Source organism: Tachypleus tridentatus, chromosome 13, assembly GCF_004210375.1.
Source record: "Tachypleus tridentatus isolate NWPU-2018 chromosome 13, ASM421037v1, whole genome shotgun sequence".
NCBI lineage: Eukaryota > Metazoa > Arthropoda > Merostomata > Xiphosura > Limulidae > Tachypleus > Tachypleus tridentatus.
In genome coordinates this window covers 69,195,399-69,218,998 of record NC_134837.1, presented here as the reverse complement: position 1 = coordinate 69,218,998, position 23,600 = coordinate 69,195,399, and the positions used below count along the sequence as shown (strand labels likewise).

The 23,600-nt window shown below is 32.6% G+C and overlaps 1 protein-coding gene across 6 annotated transcripts in view; it reads right to left on the bottom strand.

Moving 5' to 3' along the window:
• Nucleotides 1–193: 193 nt before the first annotated feature.
• Nucleotides 194–23,600, bottom strand: part of LOC143238633 (uncharacterized) — a 57,481-nt gene continuing 34,074 nt past the window's right edge. For 3 of the 6 annotated variants that reach the window (XM_076479032.1, XM_076479031.1, XM_076479029.1), the window contains exons 6-13: nucleotides 22,288–22,361; nucleotides 20,981–21,053; nucleotides 20,746–20,857; nucleotides 17,524–17,638; nucleotides 16,780–17,080; nucleotides 14,743–14,940; nucleotides 5,738–5,782; nucleotides 194–3,445 (exon numbers count right to left, since the gene is read on the bottom strand). In XM_076479032.1, the coding sequence (XP_076335147.1) occupies nucleotides 3,257–3,445; nucleotides 5,738–5,782; nucleotides 14,743–14,940; nucleotides 16,780–17,080; nucleotides 17,524–17,638; nucleotides 20,746–20,857; nucleotides 20,981–21,053; nucleotides 22,288–22,361 (1,107 nt within the window). In that variant the 3' untranslated portion in view covers nucleotides 194–3,256. The remainder of the gene's footprint in view (nucleotides 3,446–5,737; nucleotides 5,783–14,742; nucleotides 14,941–16,779; nucleotides 17,081–17,523; nucleotides 17,639–20,745; nucleotides 20,858–20,980; nucleotides 21,054–22,287; nucleotides 22,362–23,600) is intronic. The other 3 variants (XM_076479034.1, XM_076479033.1, XM_076479030.1) reach the window with 2 other exon arrangements.

The window sequence follows — 23,600 nt, the reverse complement described above, 5'->3', positions numbered from 1 at the left end:
ACTAATAATTAAAATGAGGCTCTTCTAACTGAATACGGACTCTTCTCACTTTTCTAAGCTATTTGTGGGCAATGGCATCCATAATATTGCACACAAAAAAGTGAATATTTCATAATCATGCACTTAGTGGTCACTGGAGTGAAGAAATAACCAAGTTTCCTCATTGTAGTAATTTTAACAATTGGTGCAAAAATTAGAAGAGAAAATTCTTTATTCAAAGTACATGCTCAATGATGTAAGAGCAATATTTAGTAAAAACACAATCAAATCTGTAAATATATTGCACTCTAAACAAATTTCTTCAAAGTAAGTAGTTATGGTAACATACATCAAAGGAATTCTTATAAAGATCAATGATTTACAAATAGATAATTCTGTATTTTTTTTTTTTCCAAAGTAAAATTTCTACAAATCTATTTGGCACATGTAAAGAACCATTTGTGATCTATCAGCCTGACCTTTTAAATTTTGTTATTGTAGATATTTGATTTACTTACTAAAAACATCATTAAAAGACCTTAACCTTAATCTATAAGTATAGTAGTCCAAGATATTCACACACTTTTTATTAACTTACATGTAGTTCTAGCCATATCCTTTTCTTGAAACAACGGCTAAGTACTCTAAGAATTTATTACAGTTTACAACCAGGTAAGTACTTTTACTGGGTAAGGATTCTCTTATCCTTCCATGAAGACAGAACCAGATAGGTACTGTCACTAAGAATGAGTTGTATCTTATCCCTCCATTAAGGTACAGCCAGATAACCATTGTCAGCAGGTGCATTTTGTGCATTATTCCTTCATTGGTTACACTCACAGTCTGGAATTTATTTCATAACAGATGAAAACTGATTCTTCCACTTTACAGCTAACTAATTCCATTATAACATTTACATCACGTAGATGAATAAAGTTTTGAAAATGGGTATTATGTAGCACAATAAGCACTAACATAATAATAGGAAGCATTTATTAAATGTTTTAGAATCTTTAAAATTCCATACTCAATAACCATGATTGTAATTATACCAGAACCATTTACAATTTAAATATAAACTGTAGAACAAGAGAAATATCCACTCTATCTACCCAAGTTTCCTCTATTCACCTGTTTAACATACCTTCAAAGACAGAGCTCTCTTATCATAAACATATCTTTTCTGTTAGAAAGATGTCGTAGCTGTTACTGACTGTTCACGTGATGGTCACTGTATGGCTTCCTATAATTGGTGTAGCCACAGATATGTTTCAATGCTTACACTTCAAGGTAGACATATCTGTCAAAACTGAAGGGTCACAAACTCTCCTAATAGAATACAGAAATGGGGCATCCAGTTTATCTGAACAACCAAGCATGATACTGAACTTCTACCCCTGGTTTAATTGTGCTACCTCTTTTTCTTATTCAAATTATACAATATTTCTGTTGTAACTACGACTGTGCAAATTGTATCAAGAATTTTGAAGATTCTGAGACGTTTAATAAATGCTTTATTATTATGTTCCCCTGAAAAAAACCCAAAAAACTAACGCATAACAGTGTTTCACTCTGGTAATTTGGATTGGTAAATGAGAAAAATAAACCTCATATACCTACTTTGGTGTTCTCTCTGTTGTGCAACATACCACATAATCAACATCATTTGTAGTAGATGTGGGATGTATGAAGAAAAGAAAATGACAATTATTTCATATATGCTATACCATATATGAAGAGATACTGGGTGGATAATAAATGTACAAAGTATACTGATGTAGTTGACGATAGATACAAGGTTGAGTCAAATTGTGTAGTAATCAGTAAATCTAATGAAATAAGCTATAGAACTGTGTTTTACAATAGCAAAATATGACTACAATTGTAACCTGCTATCAAGTTGGAAGAACTGTGTCTGACAGTAACAACAAGTAACACATGTAATTGATATAAACAGCTGACATATTTATCTAGAAATGTGGCTATAATCCCATGCTGCTATCAAGTTGGAAGAACTGGTTTTACAATAGCAATGTGTGAAATTGATATAAACAGCTAATGGTGGTCTATCTAGAAACAGTTAATTATAATCCTAACCTGCTATCAAGTTGGAAGAACTGGTTTTACAATAATAATGTGAGTAACTGATATAAACAGCTGATGCTGATACATCTAGAAACAGTTAACTATAATCCTGACCTGCTATCAAGTTGGAAGAACTGGCTTTACAAAACCAATGTATGTAAATGATATAAACAGCTAATATTGATATATCTAGAAACAGTTAACAATAATCCTAACCTGCTATCAAGTTGGAAGAACTGGTTTTACAAAACCAATGTACGTAATTAATATAAACAGCTAATGCTGATATATAACTATAATCCTAACCTGCTAATGAACAGGAAAAAACTGTTTTATAATATCATGGTACTACAACTGATATAAGAAACTTTTGACCACAAATCTAACCTACTGTTTTGTTATGAAAAACTATGAACCTAACAAAACATTCCAAACCAAATTATACCGTTGTTAATGAAATAACACACAGTACGAGAGGTCACAAGATGTGGAAAAATAATGAAAAAAATGTGTTCAAATAAATAAAAACATTTCTAGAACAAAAACCTTTTTCTGAGTAACACAGTTTAAGGTTAGACAGAACTGTTGAAGGGTTGGAATGCAGTGATTCTAAATTATGTATATAATGCATGGAACACTTATTGCAGTAGGTAATTTACTTGTTTTTACTTATTTTGAACACATTGTTATTTTCATTATTTCATTAAATTGTTGTTAATGTCCAGTACCAAGAAATTCACCTATAACACAAACATTCATATCTGTTTGGTTGCATAAAGCATGCAAAAATACATAGTCACACAAAGTACTTTAGAATAAAACCACAATATATTACTGAAAAAAAAACAGTTCTGATTAAGCCACAAGGATGTACTTTATCACCCAAGTAATAACAAAAACCCTCTAACTTTTGGTGAGTTAATTATTAAATGACAATGCTATTTTCAATAAAGACTTTAAATCACTAAATATTTACAGGCAGAAGAAATAAACTCCATGTATTGGATGGTTTTAAACTTTTATATCTTTTGCCAGAGCTGTAAGATAGTGTTTCTTCTAGTTGAGGGTTTAAAATAATGAAAACATACCTAAAACCTGTGTAATAATTCATTAAAATTAACAAAAAACATTTACTCTACCATTTTATTCAGTAAACAGAACTTGTAAGTAATGGGTGTGGTCTGTCAAGCCATCAGCTACTGACTGCCTTGCTGGTCTTTTTAGCAAACACATCTTTAACAGCTTTCTGTACTGCAGTGAGAGCAACATCTAATCTGTCCTCATCTTCTCCAGGAAAAAGGTCCTCTGGCGTTGGAATGAGAGCCAACTGTTCTAAACGACAAATGTGGCCTCGCAAGACAGACTGGATCAAATCAATGGCCTACAGTAAAAAGTTACTTTCTGTTATTAGTAGATATTACTTTGTCAAATATAAAAATATTGTCTCTATGAAATAAGTAAAAATCTTATAAAAAATTCTTAATTAAGTACAAACAAAACCACAAAGACTTTTCAAAATCAAAACTGTATCATGATGTTTCTTCTTAAAGCAAAACGTATTAAAAGCTCAAAAGACAAACAGCACACAGAAATCGTTCCTTAAGATGTTTCCACAACATCTTAGAGCACCAGTCCCAGCTGATACTGACAGAAAACATATCAATCTAATATTATACTGATGCTAGACTAATGGTTAACAAGATACAAGTTTAATAGCACACACTGACATCATACTAAAGATAAGGTTAAGATGATACTGAAAGAAATATATTAGTATAATATCATAGGAATATTAACATTTAGGTTCGGACAACACTAAAAGAAAATATATTTGTCTCACCACATATGCTGATGTAATGCTGGTAAAGAAATGGTTCATTCTACAATACTCGGAGATAACAATGTTAACATGATATAGAACATTGGAATGACATCAAATACAAAACACAATAGCAAATTAACACTAACCACAGCATAAGCTTGATGTGAGTAACCACAATGGACTAATGAAATATTTTATGCTCGAGGTAACAGGATACCATGTTTACTGGTGGATGATTTATTTCATTAACCACCAGCAACAATTACATCAGTTAGTGTATAGAACATTATTAAATAATAGAAATTTGTGTTTTCCACAATCGATTTATCAAAACTAGGCCTAAATTAAGTGTTATGAAAATAATCACCTGATAGAAATAAGAATTTATGATGTATTGTTGTTGATTTTCACAACAAACAAAATGTTCCCATTATGTTCATTTGTTATTGGGCATCCTAAGCACACGGCTGTATAACTAGAAGTTCCCTGTGATGTGAGGATCTCTAGTTCAGTTACTCCTGCCAATAAACTTTGCCCTCTTTGTTATTACAAAGCTATTACAGGTATATTTTATTCTTATCAACTTTTAACTGCTGGTTAGAGAGAAGGAAACCAACTAACAATACTCACCATCAACTCTCTGGCTATTTAAATGTAAAATGAAGAGTAAATTTAATGGCTTTTTTATTTTGTGCTATGTTGGTATTGCATAAGCAGGGATAAATTTAGGGAAGGGTCCAGGATGTTTGTACCTTCCATCTAGTTTTTCAGGAATTAATAACTGTGTTCCTTAAAGTTTTATAAGTAAGAACAGATCTAAGTGATGGGCCATCACCCCTTCCCCATCCATTGTTTTTAGAAATAAATAATTATATTCTTTTACATTGTATATAAGTTTAAGTTTTTTATAGTTTCTGTAAACATTCCTTGTGAATTATTAAATTATTTTTTGCTAAGTAATACCTATTTGAAAGCTACAGACATTTCCTCCAATTGGAAGACATTAAATAAGTTGAGATAAGGTAACCTTACACAGTTTAGACAGGTTGAATGGGTAACAAAGACACCTTTATTACAAGTTTAACACAATGCAGTAAGAAGTAAAGTCACATGACTGCAGATAACTTAATAAAACTATTTTTTTGTTAATATTTGGTTTTGTTTAAAATTTAAGTCTTATTAAGTTACAATGTTTGTAAACATAAATTATTAAATAAAGTAAAATATTTATCAAATCTGATGTGATTAGTTAAAACTACTGTTTAGTAAGTGAAATAAGAATCTGTTGAACCAAATCTTTAATAAATATTTTGTTTATATTTATCCTATTCAATAACACAGATAAACAAATTGGCTAGCTGGCTGTTTAATTATTTCTAATGGAACCATGATACAGTTTAAATATAGACATAATTACATATAGTAACCACAGTGAAACATTTTTTTTATTATTTTATTAATTTATTTAATTTACAGAAGATCAATGTGGCATAGTTGTAATTTAAAAACAAATGTAATGAGGACAACTTGGCAGTATTTAGTCAACATTTGTGATTTAGAGTATCTCAGAATGAGATTTAGAGTAAAATTATTTTGGTCAAAATGACTACTATCATGATATTAATCCATTGTTTGAAACAGTTGTGAAAATAGGACACACCCATTTGTCTGCATGACTATAGGGTGCTTACACTGATTCCGAGTACTGAAGATTGTTCAGTTTTGATCATATTGATATCGGTTTGATGCAAGTAACAATTAGTGTTAAGTGTGATCAACTATACTGTAGGTAACATGATTTAGTTAACAGCTTAAGGATTCAGTTTTATTCATTATAACAAAAGATATTACCTCTTCTTGACTGTTAATGGCATCTGGTTTTTTTTCAGTCAGAGTCTGCAAAAGGAATTTTTTTCTGAGCTTTTACAAAATAAGCACAGATATGTTACTTTATAAAGTATCTGAACATAAACTCACTTTGTTTTCACAAGCAATCAGGTGAAAGGAATACAAGACATTCTCAAATTTGGAAATGACTTAGTACAGATTAAAGACATAAAATTCAATATACACAACATTTAAACTAGTTCATTGTGTATCATCATTTTAATATTATTTTTTTCTGGTCCCTATTTATCTGTTTCAATTCAAGGGTAAACCAGCCTCAACACTGCTTGTTCTTTTTAAATAAGTGAATCCATTCTTCTCAAACAAAAATGTTTAACTTTCAGACTCATAGAAATTCTTTTATCAGGAGTTGTGACCAAACATTACTCAGTTCAACATGTAATAACCCAAAGTATCATTAGAAAGTGATTAAAATATGTACCATTTAATTTGAAATTCCCAAGATTAATTAAAAGCACAGCTCTGAACTACATTTACAATATATATATATATATATATATACACACACACACACATATATATATATGCTACATGGCTAAAATTATGTGGATGCCCGACCATCACACCAATATGTGCTTGTTGAATATCTGATCCCAAAACATGGGCATCAATATGGAGTTGGTCCCCTCTTTGCTGCCACAACAGCCTACATTCTTCTGGGAAAGCTTTTCACTACATTTTGGAACATGGTTGCAGGGATTTGCTCCCATTCAGCCACAAGAGCATTATAGAGGTTGAGCACTGATGTCAGGCGAGAAGACCTGGCTCACAGTCACCATTCCAATTCATCCCAAAGGTGTTCAATGAGGTTGAGGTCAGGGCTCTGTGCAAGCCAGTCAAGTTCTTTCACACCATGTTTTTATGGAACTTTGTGTACAGGGGAATTGTCATGTTGAAACAAAAAAGGGCCTTCCCCAAACTGTTGCCACAAAGTTGGAAGCACATAATTCTCTGGAATGTTATTATATGCTGTAGCATTAAAATTTCTCATCATTGGAGCTAAAGAGCCTAGATTAAACCATGAAAAACAGCCTCAGACCATTATTTCTCTTCCACAAGACTTTACAGTTGGCACTATGCATTCAGACAGGTTGCATTCTTTTGGCATCTGCCAAACCCAGATTCATCCATCAGACTGCCAGACAGTGAATCATGATTCATCATTCCAGAGAACATGTTTCCACTGCTTCAGAGTCCAATGACAGTGTGCTTTACACTACTCCAGCTGACGCTTCTCATTGTGTTCTTAGGCTTGTGTGTGACTACTTGGCCATGGAAACCCATTCCATGAAGCTCCTGACAAACAGTTCTTGTGCTGACGTTGCTTCCAGAGGCAGTTTGGAACTCGGTAGTGTGTGTTGCAACTGTGGACAGATGATTTTTACGCTTTTCAACACTTGGAGGTCCCTTCTGTGAGCTTGTGTGGCCTACTGCTTCATGGCTGAATGTTGTTGCTCCTAGACATTTCCACTTCACAATAACAGCACTTACAATTGACTGGGGCAGTTCTAACAGGGCAGAAATTTGATAAACTGACTTGTTGGAAAGATGGCATTCTATGACAGTACTAAGTTAAAAGCCACCAAGCTCTTCAGTACAACCCATTCTACTGTTAATGTTTGTCTATGGAGATTGCATGGCTGTATGCTTGATTTTAAGCACCTGCTAGCAATGGGTGTGGCTGAAATAACTGAACCCACTAATTAGAAGGGGTGTCCACATACTTTTGGCCATGTAGTGTATATATGCATATGAAAAAAGAAAACATATATGGAAGGTCTGTTAGCACAATTGCAAAAAGTGTATGTCATTAGCTAAAAAAACAAATTTTGTTTGGTTATGAGATAAAGTAAGATGTAACTGATATTTTAAGTCAGGTCATAAGGTTAAAATGTTTTCACACACACACACATGTATTAGGTGTATATATATATCAGATAAACTTTAAAAATAAATTTTTAAGAGTCCATTGTCATTTTCAGTAACGATCTAAAATTTATAGCAAAAATTACCCATGGTGATAGTACCCAAAAATGTTGGAGATATTCCATCTATCAGATAAAATCCAAGCACAGATGAAAAACTCATCAGCAAACAGGAAAATCAATTAAGCATGCAGAACTGAACATTTATAACAATAACATCTCAACCCTTCACTGTCTGTAGCCAACTGTCCTTAAAAGTTCATGTGATGTTAAAAGTATAAACAATATAAAACCACCCTAAAATATTCCTACTAACAAATTCTTATTACCAACCACCACCGTCAGAAATTCTAATATTTCCTAAAGTAAACAAAATACCTAATCCATCTTAATCATTCTACTATAGATTACCCCATCCTTTTATAAAAAGACAATATTTTTAGCAAACATTTAAAAGATTTTAAAACAAACTATATATCTCACCTCAAATTGTGTGTAGTTTATTTTCCTTCTATTATTCTTTAGTAAAATTATTCAAGTTTAACTTGGAATAGCTGAGACAGGCCAGCTACTGGAAGTTTGTCTTTACAGTCTCAGCTGTATTGAATATTTTCATTTTAACCCTTTAAAGATAATTAACTACCTCTAGTGTCAAAGATACATTTTTCTTGTTGAAATTTTTTTAAAATAATTTTGTATCCACTATAAAACAGTGTGAAAATTTTTCTCAACAGTCAATATTTGTAACCATTACTTTCTAGTTTAGTTATTGTAAAAATAGCAGTTCTTTTATGTACTGCAACCCCCTGTTTTGAAAAGAGAATGACCCTGATTTATTCAATCAAAGGGATGGACAAAAATCTCCTTATGGTTTACTCATGAAGTCAATGAGTGATGGTCCACTATTGAGTGAAATTTATTGATATCTGGAAACATGTATCACTGGGTATCCCACCAGTGGTCTTACAAATCACCCCATCTCTACAGTGAGTATTATAGTGCAGTCAGTAAGTAGTGAGGGTTGAGGTAAACCATACCTGATCAGACAACACATGCCAAACAACGGGGTCACACTATCAGTGGTAAAAACCTGAAAATTAAAAACATATATGAAAGGAAGTGGTAAGACCTTAGTTAAAGGCAAATAGACGTGTAGAACTGCCACAGGAGGAAGACAATATCCACCTGAAGGAGATAAAGCCAGATCATTCAGATAATTGATGAATGTAATTGGAGTTCTCCATATTCCAGCCTGAATTATCTCCTCCAAATTATGATAAAGGCAAAGAGCTAAAGGCATGGCAAAGTGATGAACTTAGGAGAAGAAATGTTGTGGAGATAGAAACCTTTCATAGGTAAGTCTTAATATGCCAGTCTAACAAATTGATAAACCCAACAAATTGGCCTGACAAATGATAGATTACAGTAAATGGAAGTAAAAAGTTAGGTAAGTAAAATAAATGAGCCCCAAAAGGAGGTAGTAAATATCAGGTAACACTAGAGGAGTGAACCTGACGAAGATGCCAATCAGGATAAGAATGGGAGTACAAGTGGGAGATGGAAGGTAAGAAAAGGAGAGTTAAAGTCAAAGCACATTCACAGACAGCATAGGTTTCAGGAAAGAAGGACCAGGAAGGATAATGGATGACATAAGAAACAGTAGAGAATACAGGTAATGTTAACAGCATAAATATCTGATTAATTATGTCTACAAACATGGAGAAGGAAAGATGATATGTGGAACATATAGACAAAGGTTCAAAGGAAGGGTGGGAAAGGAAAAGATAAAGGACCATACTGAGATCCCAATCAGGCAAATCAACAGGATGAGGAAGACACGACTTGAAAGGAGCAGAAAATGAGAGAAATGACAGAGGAAATCAAAAACCTTATGATACTTGGAAATATGGAATGTGTTCCACATGGCAGCCTGATAACTATACATAACCAAAGTGTCAAACAACCAGGTGAAGAATTGGGAATCATGAGGAACAAAAGAGTAGGAAGGATGGAAGCCATATTGAATAGATCAGAGGCAGTACGTAGACCAATGATTTTGGTAAATAAACATGGTTTGGTTTGTTTTGAATTTTGTGCAAAACTACACGAGGGTTATCTGCACTAGCTTTCCCTAGTTTAGCAGTGTAAGACTAGAGGGAAAGGCAGCTAGTCATCACACCCACTGCCAACTCTTGGACTACTCTTTCACCAACGAATAGTGGGATTGACTGTTGCATTATAACACACCCATGGCTGAAAGGGCGAGCATGTTTAGTTTGATGGGGGTTCGAACCTGCAACCTTTGGATTACAAGTCATTTGCCTTAACCACCTGGCCAAGCCGGGCCAAAATGAACATGGAAGAAGGCCCAATGAATTGGGAAAAAGGCATAACGTGGAGTCAGTTCCTGGGCTAAGTCAGTGGACCTGGCAAAAACCATAGTTGAAGAGGGAGCATAAATAACATCTGACTGAGGTTGATATGATACAGTAAAGGTGGGGAGGTTGTACAAGTAAAGACTGAAGCAGTGAAAACTATGCATGCACTGGCCGATATGGAACCATAAGACTAGACAGAGAGTAGTTTGGATTAGAGATAGAACTCTGGAGAGAAATCTAATAGCAGAGTCTGAAAGCAAAGAGGCCTGGATTTGGTACCCCCTTGCTTGGTTGTATAAGTAACCACTTTGGAGGAACAGATGAGTGTGCTCTCTGGATAGTGAACAGGAAGAACCTAGTAGAAACAGATGAGTGTGCTCTCTGGACATGAAATGGAAGAAACTGGCAGGAACCAATTATACATATGATGATGAGTACAAAGATCCATCAAATGAAAATTTCAGGCAAAAGTTCTTACTGCTTGACAAAACATGTAAGGAGCCAATGGTAGAATCCTAAACTGGAATATTTGACTTATAGCTATAAATAACTACCAATGAGAGGATACAGCAAGGATGAACTTTGAATTGTTGAGTATGAGAGAAGTGATTGGACTCTAGCATCAAGAACATAGGAAATGTAGCTGAAGCAAAGCTCAACCCTACAAACTGGAAAAAACAAACAAACACATCAATGATGTAGCAATACAAAAAAATTAAATCCCACATTGACAAAAATTAAGAATGTAAGGCATATATTTAACAATGATGAAAAATATTAATTAGATAGAACAATAAATTCAATATTACAAGTAGGAATGATATAATAATTACAAACTATCTAAACGTACCTAGTTAACAAAGTACTCACTGAGATTGAACTGACAAAAATTTACCTAGTTTACAAGGTATGTAATAAAACAAACAGACTAAATGTACCTAGAAAACAAAGCCATTATCAATATCAAATCTACAATGAATTTAAATTAACTGCAACAACAAAGAACACATCAATATCCAACTTACTAAAGTTTGAGCACTGATAATGTGAAATACTTAATCCTTCCATGTTTAAGGCATGACAAAGCCCCACAAAAACATCTGAGCTGTGCCTACCATAGTAACTAGATGCAAGGTATACAAGTCAAAAACTTACCATCAGTACACTTGGAGATCTGGAAGCAATAGTAAGAAAGCAGAAGAACAAACCTCCACCAAAGGGGATGACATGGAGAAGTGGCAACAGGAACAAGAAAAAGGAAACTAGTGGAATCATCCTGGTCGTGAACATATATATAAAATGAATATATATTGACAATTGATTTGAGTAACCAGCTGTAAAAAAGGGTGTGGAAGTAGAAATCTCCTGAAAAGATGTAGTGTTTGACAGATGCAAATAAGAAGGTGCTGGAAAAAAAATTGCCTTCTACTTGATTGTACTCTTCCTCATGAACATTGTCAGGTTGAAAATAAGAGAAGAAATTGTCAGTAGAATATATGAATCTTGCTTCCTTTAAATTGAGGCCTGTGCCTCCTCTGAAGATAAAGTTTGAACCCAATTCCTGGAAAGTTATACCAATGGCACTGTCAACTGTAATGGGAACTACTGTAGTCAAAATACTGAATTGTGAATTCATACAAATTTCTTGTATACTTCTATAACAAGAAACATGTGCAAAAACAAATGTTGTTGAAACAACTGTATGTAAGTACAAAAAATGTTAAACAAAAATTGAAATGACAAATAAACACTATCATAAATGGTAGCCACATTTAAAAAACACATCTAAATGAAGCCATGAAAATCAAAAAAGGGAAAATTGAATTGGAATAGCAGAAGAAACTAGCTGTACCTGCACAGGTTGTGCAATACTATTGGTGGAGAGTAGTCACATGATATGCTCATGTTAAGAAATGACAAATTGATGGTGCACTGAGCATAATTTTTTAGCAATGTTTAGGAGGCAGAAATAAAATCGAGATAGCCTTGTGTGAGAAGATGAGACTGTACTGGAATAATAAATGAAAATAAGAATCATTCAAGAAAATTCAACAATAATACTGACTTTCAAAGGAAAATTACAACAGTCAGAAATGAAAGTATGCAATAAAAACTATTGTAACTTAACTAATGAGTGATGTCATAAACACACACCCACATAAATGAATAAATAGCAATAATACAGAAGAGCTCTCACTGTTGGTCATAGCTGTGAATTTGATATCATGAGGGATAAAGTCTGTTATAATAGCTCTCAAATGCATTTGGTATATCCTATGCATCAGATAGTATTTAAATGCTCATCACAACTAACTAGCTATCATGGAAAATCAATTAAGGGTATAAAGCTGAGGGCTTACACCAACAACAAATCAACTCATACTGCAGTTGTGGGTAGGAAGTTACCTTAAAGTTCTCAAAGTAGAAATGAAATCACCCTAAAACTTCTACTATATGTAACTCCCATGTTATACATTATTTAATTTCTTAATTTAAAGGTAATTATTTAAAAAACACACCTAAGCATGGATTTGTGAGTGCCACATGGTATGTAGAATGCAGTACTATTTCAAATTAAATATTTGTAATGTTGAAATACAAAATCTATGATTTTGTACGAATTAGAAACTCCATTAACAATATTGACAAGATACAATATAAAATAAAAATATTTTATCTTTTCTATTTGTTGAGCTATCACTATACTGAATCAAACATAGTGCCCCCCCCCATTCACTATTTCCATTTTTGGAAATGGTTCCTTATATACACTTCTATACATGATATGTGAATAACCAATTGATAGCTAGCTTAGAATTTTTCCTTAGTGATTTTCTCAGCTATTTTAAATTATAATAGCATCCTCTCTTTCTTTCAAGACAAACCTTTATTCTGATAAGTTGAGTCTTTGCCCTGTTTGAAATTTCATATTTTTTTAGATACAAATTCAGCTTAGTTATTAAACTTGATAAACTATAATATGATTTGGTGGTATTGATATAATAATTTATGATTTGTTTGGTTATTTTAAATACATGTAAAAACCTAAAAAAGATTATTTTGTTTCACATCCTACACATGCAAATATTTTTACGGCTTAGCAACCTATGACAAGCAGCAAACAAGTACAAAGGTTGTAACTCAAAGATATAATTGTCTGCTTTATTTCTTTATTTATTGTTTTATATTCTAAGAAAAGTAAGTTCAAGAAATTATTTGTAAATAGTAATAACCTATATATGTATATAACATATTACAATTGAAATGTGATTGTATTTCACCAAACTAATCCACTAAAACACAGCCAAGACAGGTCAGTTTGTAAAAAGTAAAGGTCAGTTTTATATTATCCAATATGGTAACATGAGCACATTTGCACCAAGTAATTTTAACAACTGTAATGTTAACCAGTTACAGCTGAAAGGTCAATATAATAAAAATAATAAATAAATATGTACATATATATGCATATGTGCAATGTTATGAGATGCAAGCTATTTAGTCTAAACATGCATGTTTCCATGTTATAATATGCAGTTATTCCAGAATAAAAAAAAAAAAATTTATATTTATTTCCTAAATTTAAGTTATGAGAATGGTCAAATAGACTGAACCTATACAAAGATTTGTTAGTGAAAATAACATGAAGTTCTTTTTTTTATTTGATAAAACTATCTAAACCCAATAATAATTTCATATGTTAAAGTTGAAACATTTCTGATGCACAACAGTATTTTTAATCTTAAAATACAAATTACTTTGTATGTTGCTCAGCAACATGTTAAAATAAGAGGCATCAGAAAAACATTGCTTAATAAATGTTAAGACTTAATAAAAAATCTGATATTTTGTTAGTGAAAGAATTGTATTGTTTATTAATAACCTGCCAAATTTCATGAACATGTGCCTACTGACCTAAGTGTAATAGCATTAAAATTATAACAAACACAAAATAGTTAAAACATTTGTCACAGGGACTGAGATTGTGCTATAAAAGCAATACAGCTGACTTAAGCAAAACAAATCTTTATTCATCAGTCACAGTTTTATATAAGGTTCACAGTTTTTTTAGCATAAAACTGTTGATTAATTAAATGCATTTAATGAACATAATAATAAATACCCAGCACAGACTAGACATTCAATACATGTTACTGATTTACTTATTTCCTATTTACAATACAGTATATTTGAATATATATATATATATATATATATGGCATAAAACAGATATGATGGAAGAATAGGGTCACATGCAGGATATATAATGTAGTACTACATGTATATACTGCATTTTTGAGAATCTGTTGTTTCTAATCACTCAGTCCAACTGACTAGTTTTGGTACTGACTAAAAGACCTCTTTCATAGTCACTTGTGAGAGACAAAATACAGATTTGAAATGCTATTCTTTGTGGTTATGATTTTGAATATGAAATGGACACATCAAAAGGAATGTAGAGTGAAACATTTGTGGAATTTTAATTACATATGTTAGGCCTATTTGCTTCAGATGCTTTGCTAACTTTCAGTATTTAAACCAAAACTTAATGATCTTTTCATTATTAAGAATCCACTGATTATTTATAAGGAGACAAAATCCTACTCGTGAACTGATTTAAAAAGAACTAATGTTGTAAACTTACTGATTCTTTATACAGTCTCCAAGAACGCTGGATTTTCCGAGCTGCTACTTTTTCTCTAAATGACTTAATCTCAGAGTTGGTGCTACAAGCAGAGTTTGGTAAACTAACAGTTTTATGAGTTTTGGTAATTACAAAGGTTTTACTCGATTGAGGACTTGGCTTACTCTGTACAGACTGCACTGTCTTTTGATTGGTTAGCTGAAGAAAAGATCAAAATCCACTTTAAAAAAATTTTAAAATGATTACAGGTGTTTCAAGGATTTGAATACAAAACAATTTAAATATTGTTAAGTAATGAAACAATTATCAACCTTTAAAACAGCACAACAGGCTCAGCTCACTTTGTTAACCTTCCCATTACAGGTATCCTTTTCTGCACGTCACAAGGTTTTTAGTGAGTTATATTCAACATTTAATTAAAGAACTTTTGTTTATGTTATAACAATTAGTACAGCATAAATTCATAGCAAATAATTCATATTTTATTAATATATAAATTTTAAGTTTTTGATTTTATAAGACAATACTTTAAAAAATCCTCAATTTTTTTCTAGTGAGAGAGATGTGGCATTTTTTCTCCAGGTATCCCCTCTACTCTAATTTATTAACCACCTCTCCCATAAGTATGAATTTAATGTAAATTACTTACTATAATATCATCATTGCTCAGAAAAGTATAATTTTCATAGCCTTCAATCTTGTTTGGTCACACAGCCATGATTTTCATCTATCAAATGACATATGTATAATGATATGTTATAAATAGACAGTTGTCAATTTTTTTTCTTTCAGTACAAGCTTTGTTCTCATGGGAATCATATTGACTAGCTTGGATGAATTTGTAACAGCTTTTGTCATACAGTTATAAAGATAAATTGTGATAATTATGAGATACCCTCTGCTTTTTGCATGTTATTATTCTACGTTCTTTGATGTATTATTTAATTAAATAAAAGTTATTTATTGCACTACTACCATTAGTAACTGACAGCAAGAACAACGGAGGTGCAGGTACACATCATATTCCTTGTTTTTCATGTACATTATTTATTTATTGTTATAAAAGTAGCTAAAATGTAAACATGTAAACAATTTATGCTGGTTAGGTTAAATAAATAATAATATGATAAAAGTTTTTCACAAGACATGTATGTGAGTACCAGGAGCAGCTTGTGAGTAATGTAATTTTATAGCTATCATGAGTCACACATTCCCCAAGTGATTTATAACTTATATTGACACAAATAGTAGTTATACATGGTGTAAGTGTGTGTGTGTGTTTTCTTATAGCAAAGCCACATCAAGCTACCTGCTGAGCCCACCAAGGGGAATCAAGCCCCTGATTTTAGCGTTGCAAATGCGTAGACTTATTGCTGCAGTAGCAGGGGGCATCATACATGGTTAAAAAATAATAAAACAATTAAAGCTACTTAAGATAAAAAAATTTAGTTTCATGTTTCAATATTTAAGTTGTTACTGAAAGAGAACAATGGTATTTATATTTATTTAAATTTAGTTTTGGTGGCTACAAAGTTATTTAAATTGACAAACCTCGTGTAGCAGAAGGGTTGAGAAATGTATTTAGGGCATTTTAGAGATTATGAAAATTACATTTGAGGTGAAGAAAAGTATTTTTAATTTAACATTAGAATCACTTTATCAATAGAAAGCCTCAATACATCCCCAGACAATTCTTTCAAGTTTATTAAAATACTTCAATTAAAATCCAATTTGTGTATGTAAAAGATTTATAAAATTTACTGCAAGTCTGTCAAATGTTTTGAAGCTAGTAGCATAAAAATTATAATGATTTTTAATGAGTACACAGTGGTCACATGGTCAGTCAGTTTGATTGAGCCCATGTAGAGAGAATTATGTAGTTTCAGCTTTAATACATGTCTATACTAACATGGGAATCTCACAGAGAAGTTGGTCATGGCCGGGCATTTATCAGATGTGCTTCCTCCAAACCTTTTCTTAATGAAAGACATATTTCTGATATTTATGTCAGGTCATCTTTTGCACTCTAATTCTTACCTGTGGTGGAGGATTGTGAGTTGGAATGTTGGAACTGTTCTTTAGAGTGAAGTTCTCAGGCTTGTCAACTCCAGTCTTCATGAAGGTCTTTGCTTGGTTGGACAGAGGTTGGTTTCCAGTTGGTTTCCTCAGAGTTGGAGTCTTCCCCTGTTTCGGTGTAGTGGTCTTAGCCAGGAACTCTGAGGTGTTTTTTCCGTGGTGTTGTAAACTGGATTTATGGGTATGGGGAGTTGGATGTCGAGCTATACCAGTTCTGCCTGCCTGTTTTTGAAGTTTCTGTTTCAGGTCTTGTATCTCCTGACTAGTTAAAGAAGTATGAGTCAGCCATTGACACAACAGCATTTTTTTTCAGCAACAAATTAATAAAATTTATAAAAGTAAGTCAATTATCTGTTTGGCTACACAAGTTAGTTTGATGTAATGTTATTAATTACTTGAAGTACAAGAAAGCATTACTGACTGGACATCAATAGTCCATCAATAAATATATTGACAACTCAAAATACACAGATTATCAAGTAATGATTTTCCTTCAGAATCATTAAATAAAGTAGCCTTTTTTGTACTGATATAGTTTTTGTTTCCAGACAACATGCAAAATATGACATGTCTAACAGTTTTTTTTCTAATTAAAACTTTTACAAGTCTAAAAACATACTTCCTTTCATTTAGTTACTGTTGGAGGTTTTGTTTCTGTTTTAGTTTTATCAAATTACCGTAGTTACAGCCACTCTAAGAACTTACTCCCTTTCTTTTAGTTGTTGCTGTAGGTTTTGGTTTTGTTTCTGTTGCTTTCTCATGTTTTCTCGAAGTCTTGTAACTTCCTGGTTTGAAGTTCCCTCAACAGGGTGGTTATGAACTGTAAAAAATCAACTTTATCATCAGATTCAAAATTTTAGAATAAAAGAGTTAAACAAATCTTTAAGTCGTTTTAGCAACTGTTAACTTACTTTCCATTAAACAACTTCAACTCTAAATGATTACAGATCTGTTGTTAGTTTTTATTTAATACAACACTAGAAGTGATAGTTACAAATCTGTTGTTAGCTATAATTTACTACTACATCACAAGTGATGATTACAGATCTGTTGTTCACTACAACGTAATACCACACTAAAAGTGATGGTTACAGATCTATTGTTAGCTATGATTTACTACTACATCACAAGTGATGATTACAGATCTGTTGTTCACTACAACTTAATACCACACTAAAAGTGATGGTTACAGACCTATTGTTAGGTATGATTTACTACTATACCACAAGTAAGGGTCACAGATTTGTTGTTAGAGCCAATTTACTACTACACCACAAGTGAGTTACAGATCTGTTGTTAGCTATGATTTACTACTGCACAAGTGATGGTTACAGACCTGTTGTTAACTATGATTTACTACTACACTGCAAGTGATGGTTACAGATTTGTTGTTAGCAATGATTTAATACCACACCACAAGTAAGGGTTACAGATCTGTTGTTGGCTATGATTTAATACCACACCACAAGTAAGGGTTACAGATCTGTTGTTGGCTATGATTTAATACCACACCACAAGTAAGGGTTACAGATCTGTTGTTAGCTGTGATTTACTACCACACCACAAGTGATAGTTACAGATCTGTTGTTAGTCGTGACTTAATTAATACCACACTAGAAGTGATAGTTACAGATCTGTTGTTAGCTATGATTTACTACTACACTACAAGTGATGGTTACAGATCTGTTGTTCGCTACAACTTAATACCACACTAAAAGTGATGGTTACAGACCTATTGTTAGCTATAATTTACTACTACACCACAAGTGATGGTTACAGACCTATTGTTAGCTATAATTTACTACAACACCACAAGTGATGATTACAGATCTGTTGTTCACTACGACTTAATACCACACGAAAAGTGATGGTTACAGACCTGTTGTTGGGTATGATTTACTACTACACCACAAGTGATGATTACAGATCTGTTGTTGGCTATGATTTACTACTACACTACAAGTGATGATTACAGATCTGTTGTTCACTACGACTTAATACCACACGAAAAGTGATGGTTACAGACCTGTTGTTAGGTATGATTTACTACTACACCACAAGTGATGATTACAGATCTGTTGTTAGCTATGATTTAATACTACACCACAAGTGATGATTACAGATCTGTTGTTAGCTATGATTTACTACTACACTACAAGTGATGGTTACAGACCTATTGTTAACTATAATTTATTACGACACCACAAGTGATGATTACAGATCTGTTGTTAGGTATGATTTAATACCACACCACAAAGTGATGGTTACAGATCTGTTGTTAGGTATGATTTACTACTACACCACAAGTAATGGTTACCAGATTTGTTGTTAACTATAATTTATTACAACACCAAAAGTGATGGTTACAGACCTATTGTTAGCTATAATTTACTACTACACCACAAGTGATGGTTACAGACCTGTTGTTAGGTATGATTTACTACTACACCACAAGTAAGGGTACCAGATTTGTTGTTCGCTACAACTTAATACCACACGAAAAGTGATGGTTACAGACCTATTGTTAGCTATAATTTACTACTACACCACAAGTGATGGTACCAGATTTGTTGTTCGCTACAACTTAATACCACACGAAAAGTGATGGTTACAGACCTATTGTTAGCTATAATTTACTACTACACCACAAGTGATGGTTACAGACCTATTGTTAGGTATGATTTACTACTACACCACAAGTAAGGGTACCAGATTTGTTGTTCACTACGACTTAATACCACACGAAAAGTGATGGTTACAGACCTGTTGTTAGGTATGATTTACTACTACACTACAAGTGATGATTACAGACCTATTGTTAGCTATAATTTACTACGACACCACAAGTGATGATTACAGATCTGTTGTTCACTACGACTTAATACCACACGAAAAGTGATGGTTACAGACCTGTTGTTAGGTATGATTTACTACTACACTACAAGTGATGGTTACAGACCTATTGTTAACTATAATTTATTACGACACCACAAGTGATGATTACAGATCTGTTGTTCGCTACGACTTAATACCACACGAAAAGTGATGGTTACAGACCTGTTGTTAGGTATGATTTACTACTACACCACAAGTAAGGGTACCAGATTTGTTGTTAGCTACAATTTAATACCACACTAGAAGTAATGGTTACAGATATACTGTTACCTATTATCTACTACTGCTACAAGTAATGGTTACAGATATGCTGTTACCTGTTATCTACTACTATGACAAGTAATGGTTACAGATATGTTGTTACCTGTTATCTACTACTACAAGTAATGGTTACAGATATGTTATTAACTGTATACTTCAAGTAAAATCTTTTCACACTGCCCATAGACAAAATGTACATACAAGAAGATACTTCAACAGTATAACAGGGATCTCAAACATCGGCTGAGAAATTGTCCTTCAATGATATTGTACAAACTTGCAGTGTTTGAACTTGTGAAAGATATTTTCATTAACTGGTATCATATTTTATTTCTTATTATTTGATTAATTCTTTTATAATTGTAATATTGTTATTAGGTAAACTAGTACACTACTTCTGAGACACTTGTGTAACCATAGAATTCTGTAATATTACATGCTCAGATGGTTATTCTCCTTTTCCCAGCTGAATTTTCAACAGTTTTCAGTGCACCTGAGGCCTGTGTTTTGATCATTTTTGCAACTTTAATCATAAAATAAATCAATATGTGTCATTTAAGAAAAATACTGTTAAATACTGTCTAACACTTAAAGTTGTCTTGAAAAGTCTGAAAAACAGATAGTTAAACCTTTCTGCTCCTTCTGTCAGTTCTCCAACTGAGTGTAAATTACAATTAAAATCATGTAACTACACACTGTTATGGAAGATGTTTATTTCTCCATAAGAGTATCTTGTTTCTGTGAGTTTAGCAATAGTCACATTATACTTACCTATTTTGGAAGGAGAAGATTTTGTACGTCTCTGGTTAATGCTGGTAGATGGCAACTTGGCTGTGGATGTGATGTTTGGTAATTTGTGATTGTTTCCCTTCAATGTGATTAGCTGTTGAAAGATTAAAAGAATTATGAACTTCCACAGCAAACTTTCGTCCAAATTGCAAAATAATAAAAGTGTAGAGTGTACAATGCATTAATCTTATAATTTATCACATACTGACATACGTACCTCATGATGGTACGCTTCCAGAAGTGTCTTCATCTCTTGAACTTTCACTGCTCTGGTGTCACTCTGAAGTCTCCTGTAAAGTCAAATCACCACAATTAATTTAATACTGAATGTTGGTTCAGCTCATCCCAAGAAGTAAAATGTACATTGATTTCAACTACCAAGTATAAAAATTACTCAAATGTTTATAATGTTGTCAGATATACTTCAAAATGTATTTACTTTAAACCTAATCACAAGGATTTGCTGCACAAAGAGCAATTCATTCAATAACAGGTTCTGGTATTAATACATAATGAGAAAATGAATGGGAAGATTAGGGATCAAAAGTCACCATCAAGTACCATCTAAATCAAGTTCATGGAAAAAATGGAATTTTTTGACAAAACTTCAAGTCACAGGGGTCAATCAAAACAAAATTGTCAATATTTACTATTTGTTCCAAGCAGTTGATATTGTGTATAAAAAAAACAGATTTGCATCTATATAAATAAAATAGTACTGTCTGTTGTATGTCCATGTAACTACTTATTGATATAAATATTATAGCATTGTCTGTTGTATGTCTGTGTAACTACTTATGATAAAAATATAATAGTACTGTCTGTTGTATGTCCATGTAACTACTTATCTATATAAATATAATAGCACTGTCTGTAATATGTCCATGTAACTATTTATCTAAATAAACATAATAGTACTGTCTGTTGTCTGTCCATGTAACTACTTTGTAGAGTATGAATGGATTTTCACCAAAATTGGTAAGGAGGTTCATTAGGTTTACAGGGAGATAGGAACAAATTTCAGTTTTACATATTGAAGTTTTTACAACTACTGAAAAGTTGTTCTCCTCATATGTAATTGTAAACAATGGAACAATTCCTATAAAAACTGCACAACATAAAATGCTAAGTATGAAGATCTATTAACAGTGGGTGAAGTACTAAGAGATTTGAAGACTTGATGGTTTCTGATCCCCAACCTCAAAGTTATGATCTGAAGTGAATTAATGTGACAGATACTTCCTAATATCCAATAACAGGATTACTGTGACAAATACTTCCTAATATTCAATAGCAAGATTACTGTGACAGATACTTCCTAATATCCAATAGCAGGATTACTGTGACAAATACTTCCTAATATCCAATAACAGGATTACTGTGACAAATACTTCCTAATATTCAATAGGAGGATTAGAAATTACAAATTTCATAACATCTTACTGATAACCATTATAAAAATGATACATTTAAAAGCTTTAATACACATTATAGACATTAATGTCATAAAATATATTTAAATACCTCAGTGATGCATCCTTATCTCTTAACATTTGTTCAAGACGAGCTATCTTTTGCTTTAATGTTACTACAGATTCCTGAAAAACAACCATATAAAGCATCAGCAACCACAAAAGAGAAACATTACAATGCTCTTTACTAAATCTACTTTGATGTTTAAATAATTCATAATTCATTAGAAACATCACTTGTCTACTCAAGAACATTTCAGTATTGGAAACATTTCCCTTATCTTTAACTCTTAGTACAACATTTCAAATAAAAATGTATATCCTTCAATGGTCTTTGAAAATATTTATAAAAATACAGAATATACTTTAATTTACTTTCTTATGAACACCCATTTAATGGGTCAGAGAAGCATTTTTGATGGGTTTGTTTCAAAACAAAGCTTTTTGCACCCTCTTTTTAAATTTTGAATAGCAACTTGAATTCCTTGCAATACCTGGAAGCTAAACTGTCATCCAGTGTGGCTGAAATTTTCACAAGTTTCCAGGCTATGAAGGAGTAAAACTTAAAAATTACACAACTACAATATATAGTTTTTCAGCTCTATCATGAGGTTTGAAAGAAAGTGTAAACAAAACATATTTTTCTTACCTGAAAATGTACTTTAAATAGATACTTACTCCTCTCTGTCGTTAGGAACTATTACCTTACACATAACTGTCATGGGATTTCCTGCACAAGCCTTGATCAAGCTCCTACTTCTACACATCTACTTGTGTTGCACCAGTCTATGTTGTAGCCTTCAACCAATGAGAAGGTGCCTTGACCTTCTTGCATACTCTTTGTGAGCAATGGCACATGACCATGAATTCATTCTTGATGAAGCAAACAAAGTGTAGTAGGTGTGTGGAGGAAGGTAGTGCATACATCTGAAACTCTGGAATTGGATTACCTTCAAGAGACAGTGCTATGGGTTATTAACACCAAGGACAACACACAAGAGCCAGGCAGGTGCAGACTCTCACATTATGTTTTCATAAATGTTACCAAAACAGCCCAGTCAAATATATGGATATACCAGTCTTGCAGAAAACATCACCTCAACAGTGGGTAATATGCAGGGACAGATGGGTTTAACACTTTCTGTACTTCTCTGCTAGATGCTGATTTCAGTTAATTATATCCTGTAAGGTAATGCCAACCACATGACAGAATTCAATGACACAAAATATAATCAAAATAATGCTTATTTCAACATGTTATGTGAGCATTTAGTTAGTTTTTTTTACTGTTTTACCTCCTTTTTGAAAAGATTAGACACATGCATAATGGTGTCATAAAATGTAATAGGAACATTGATAACTTAT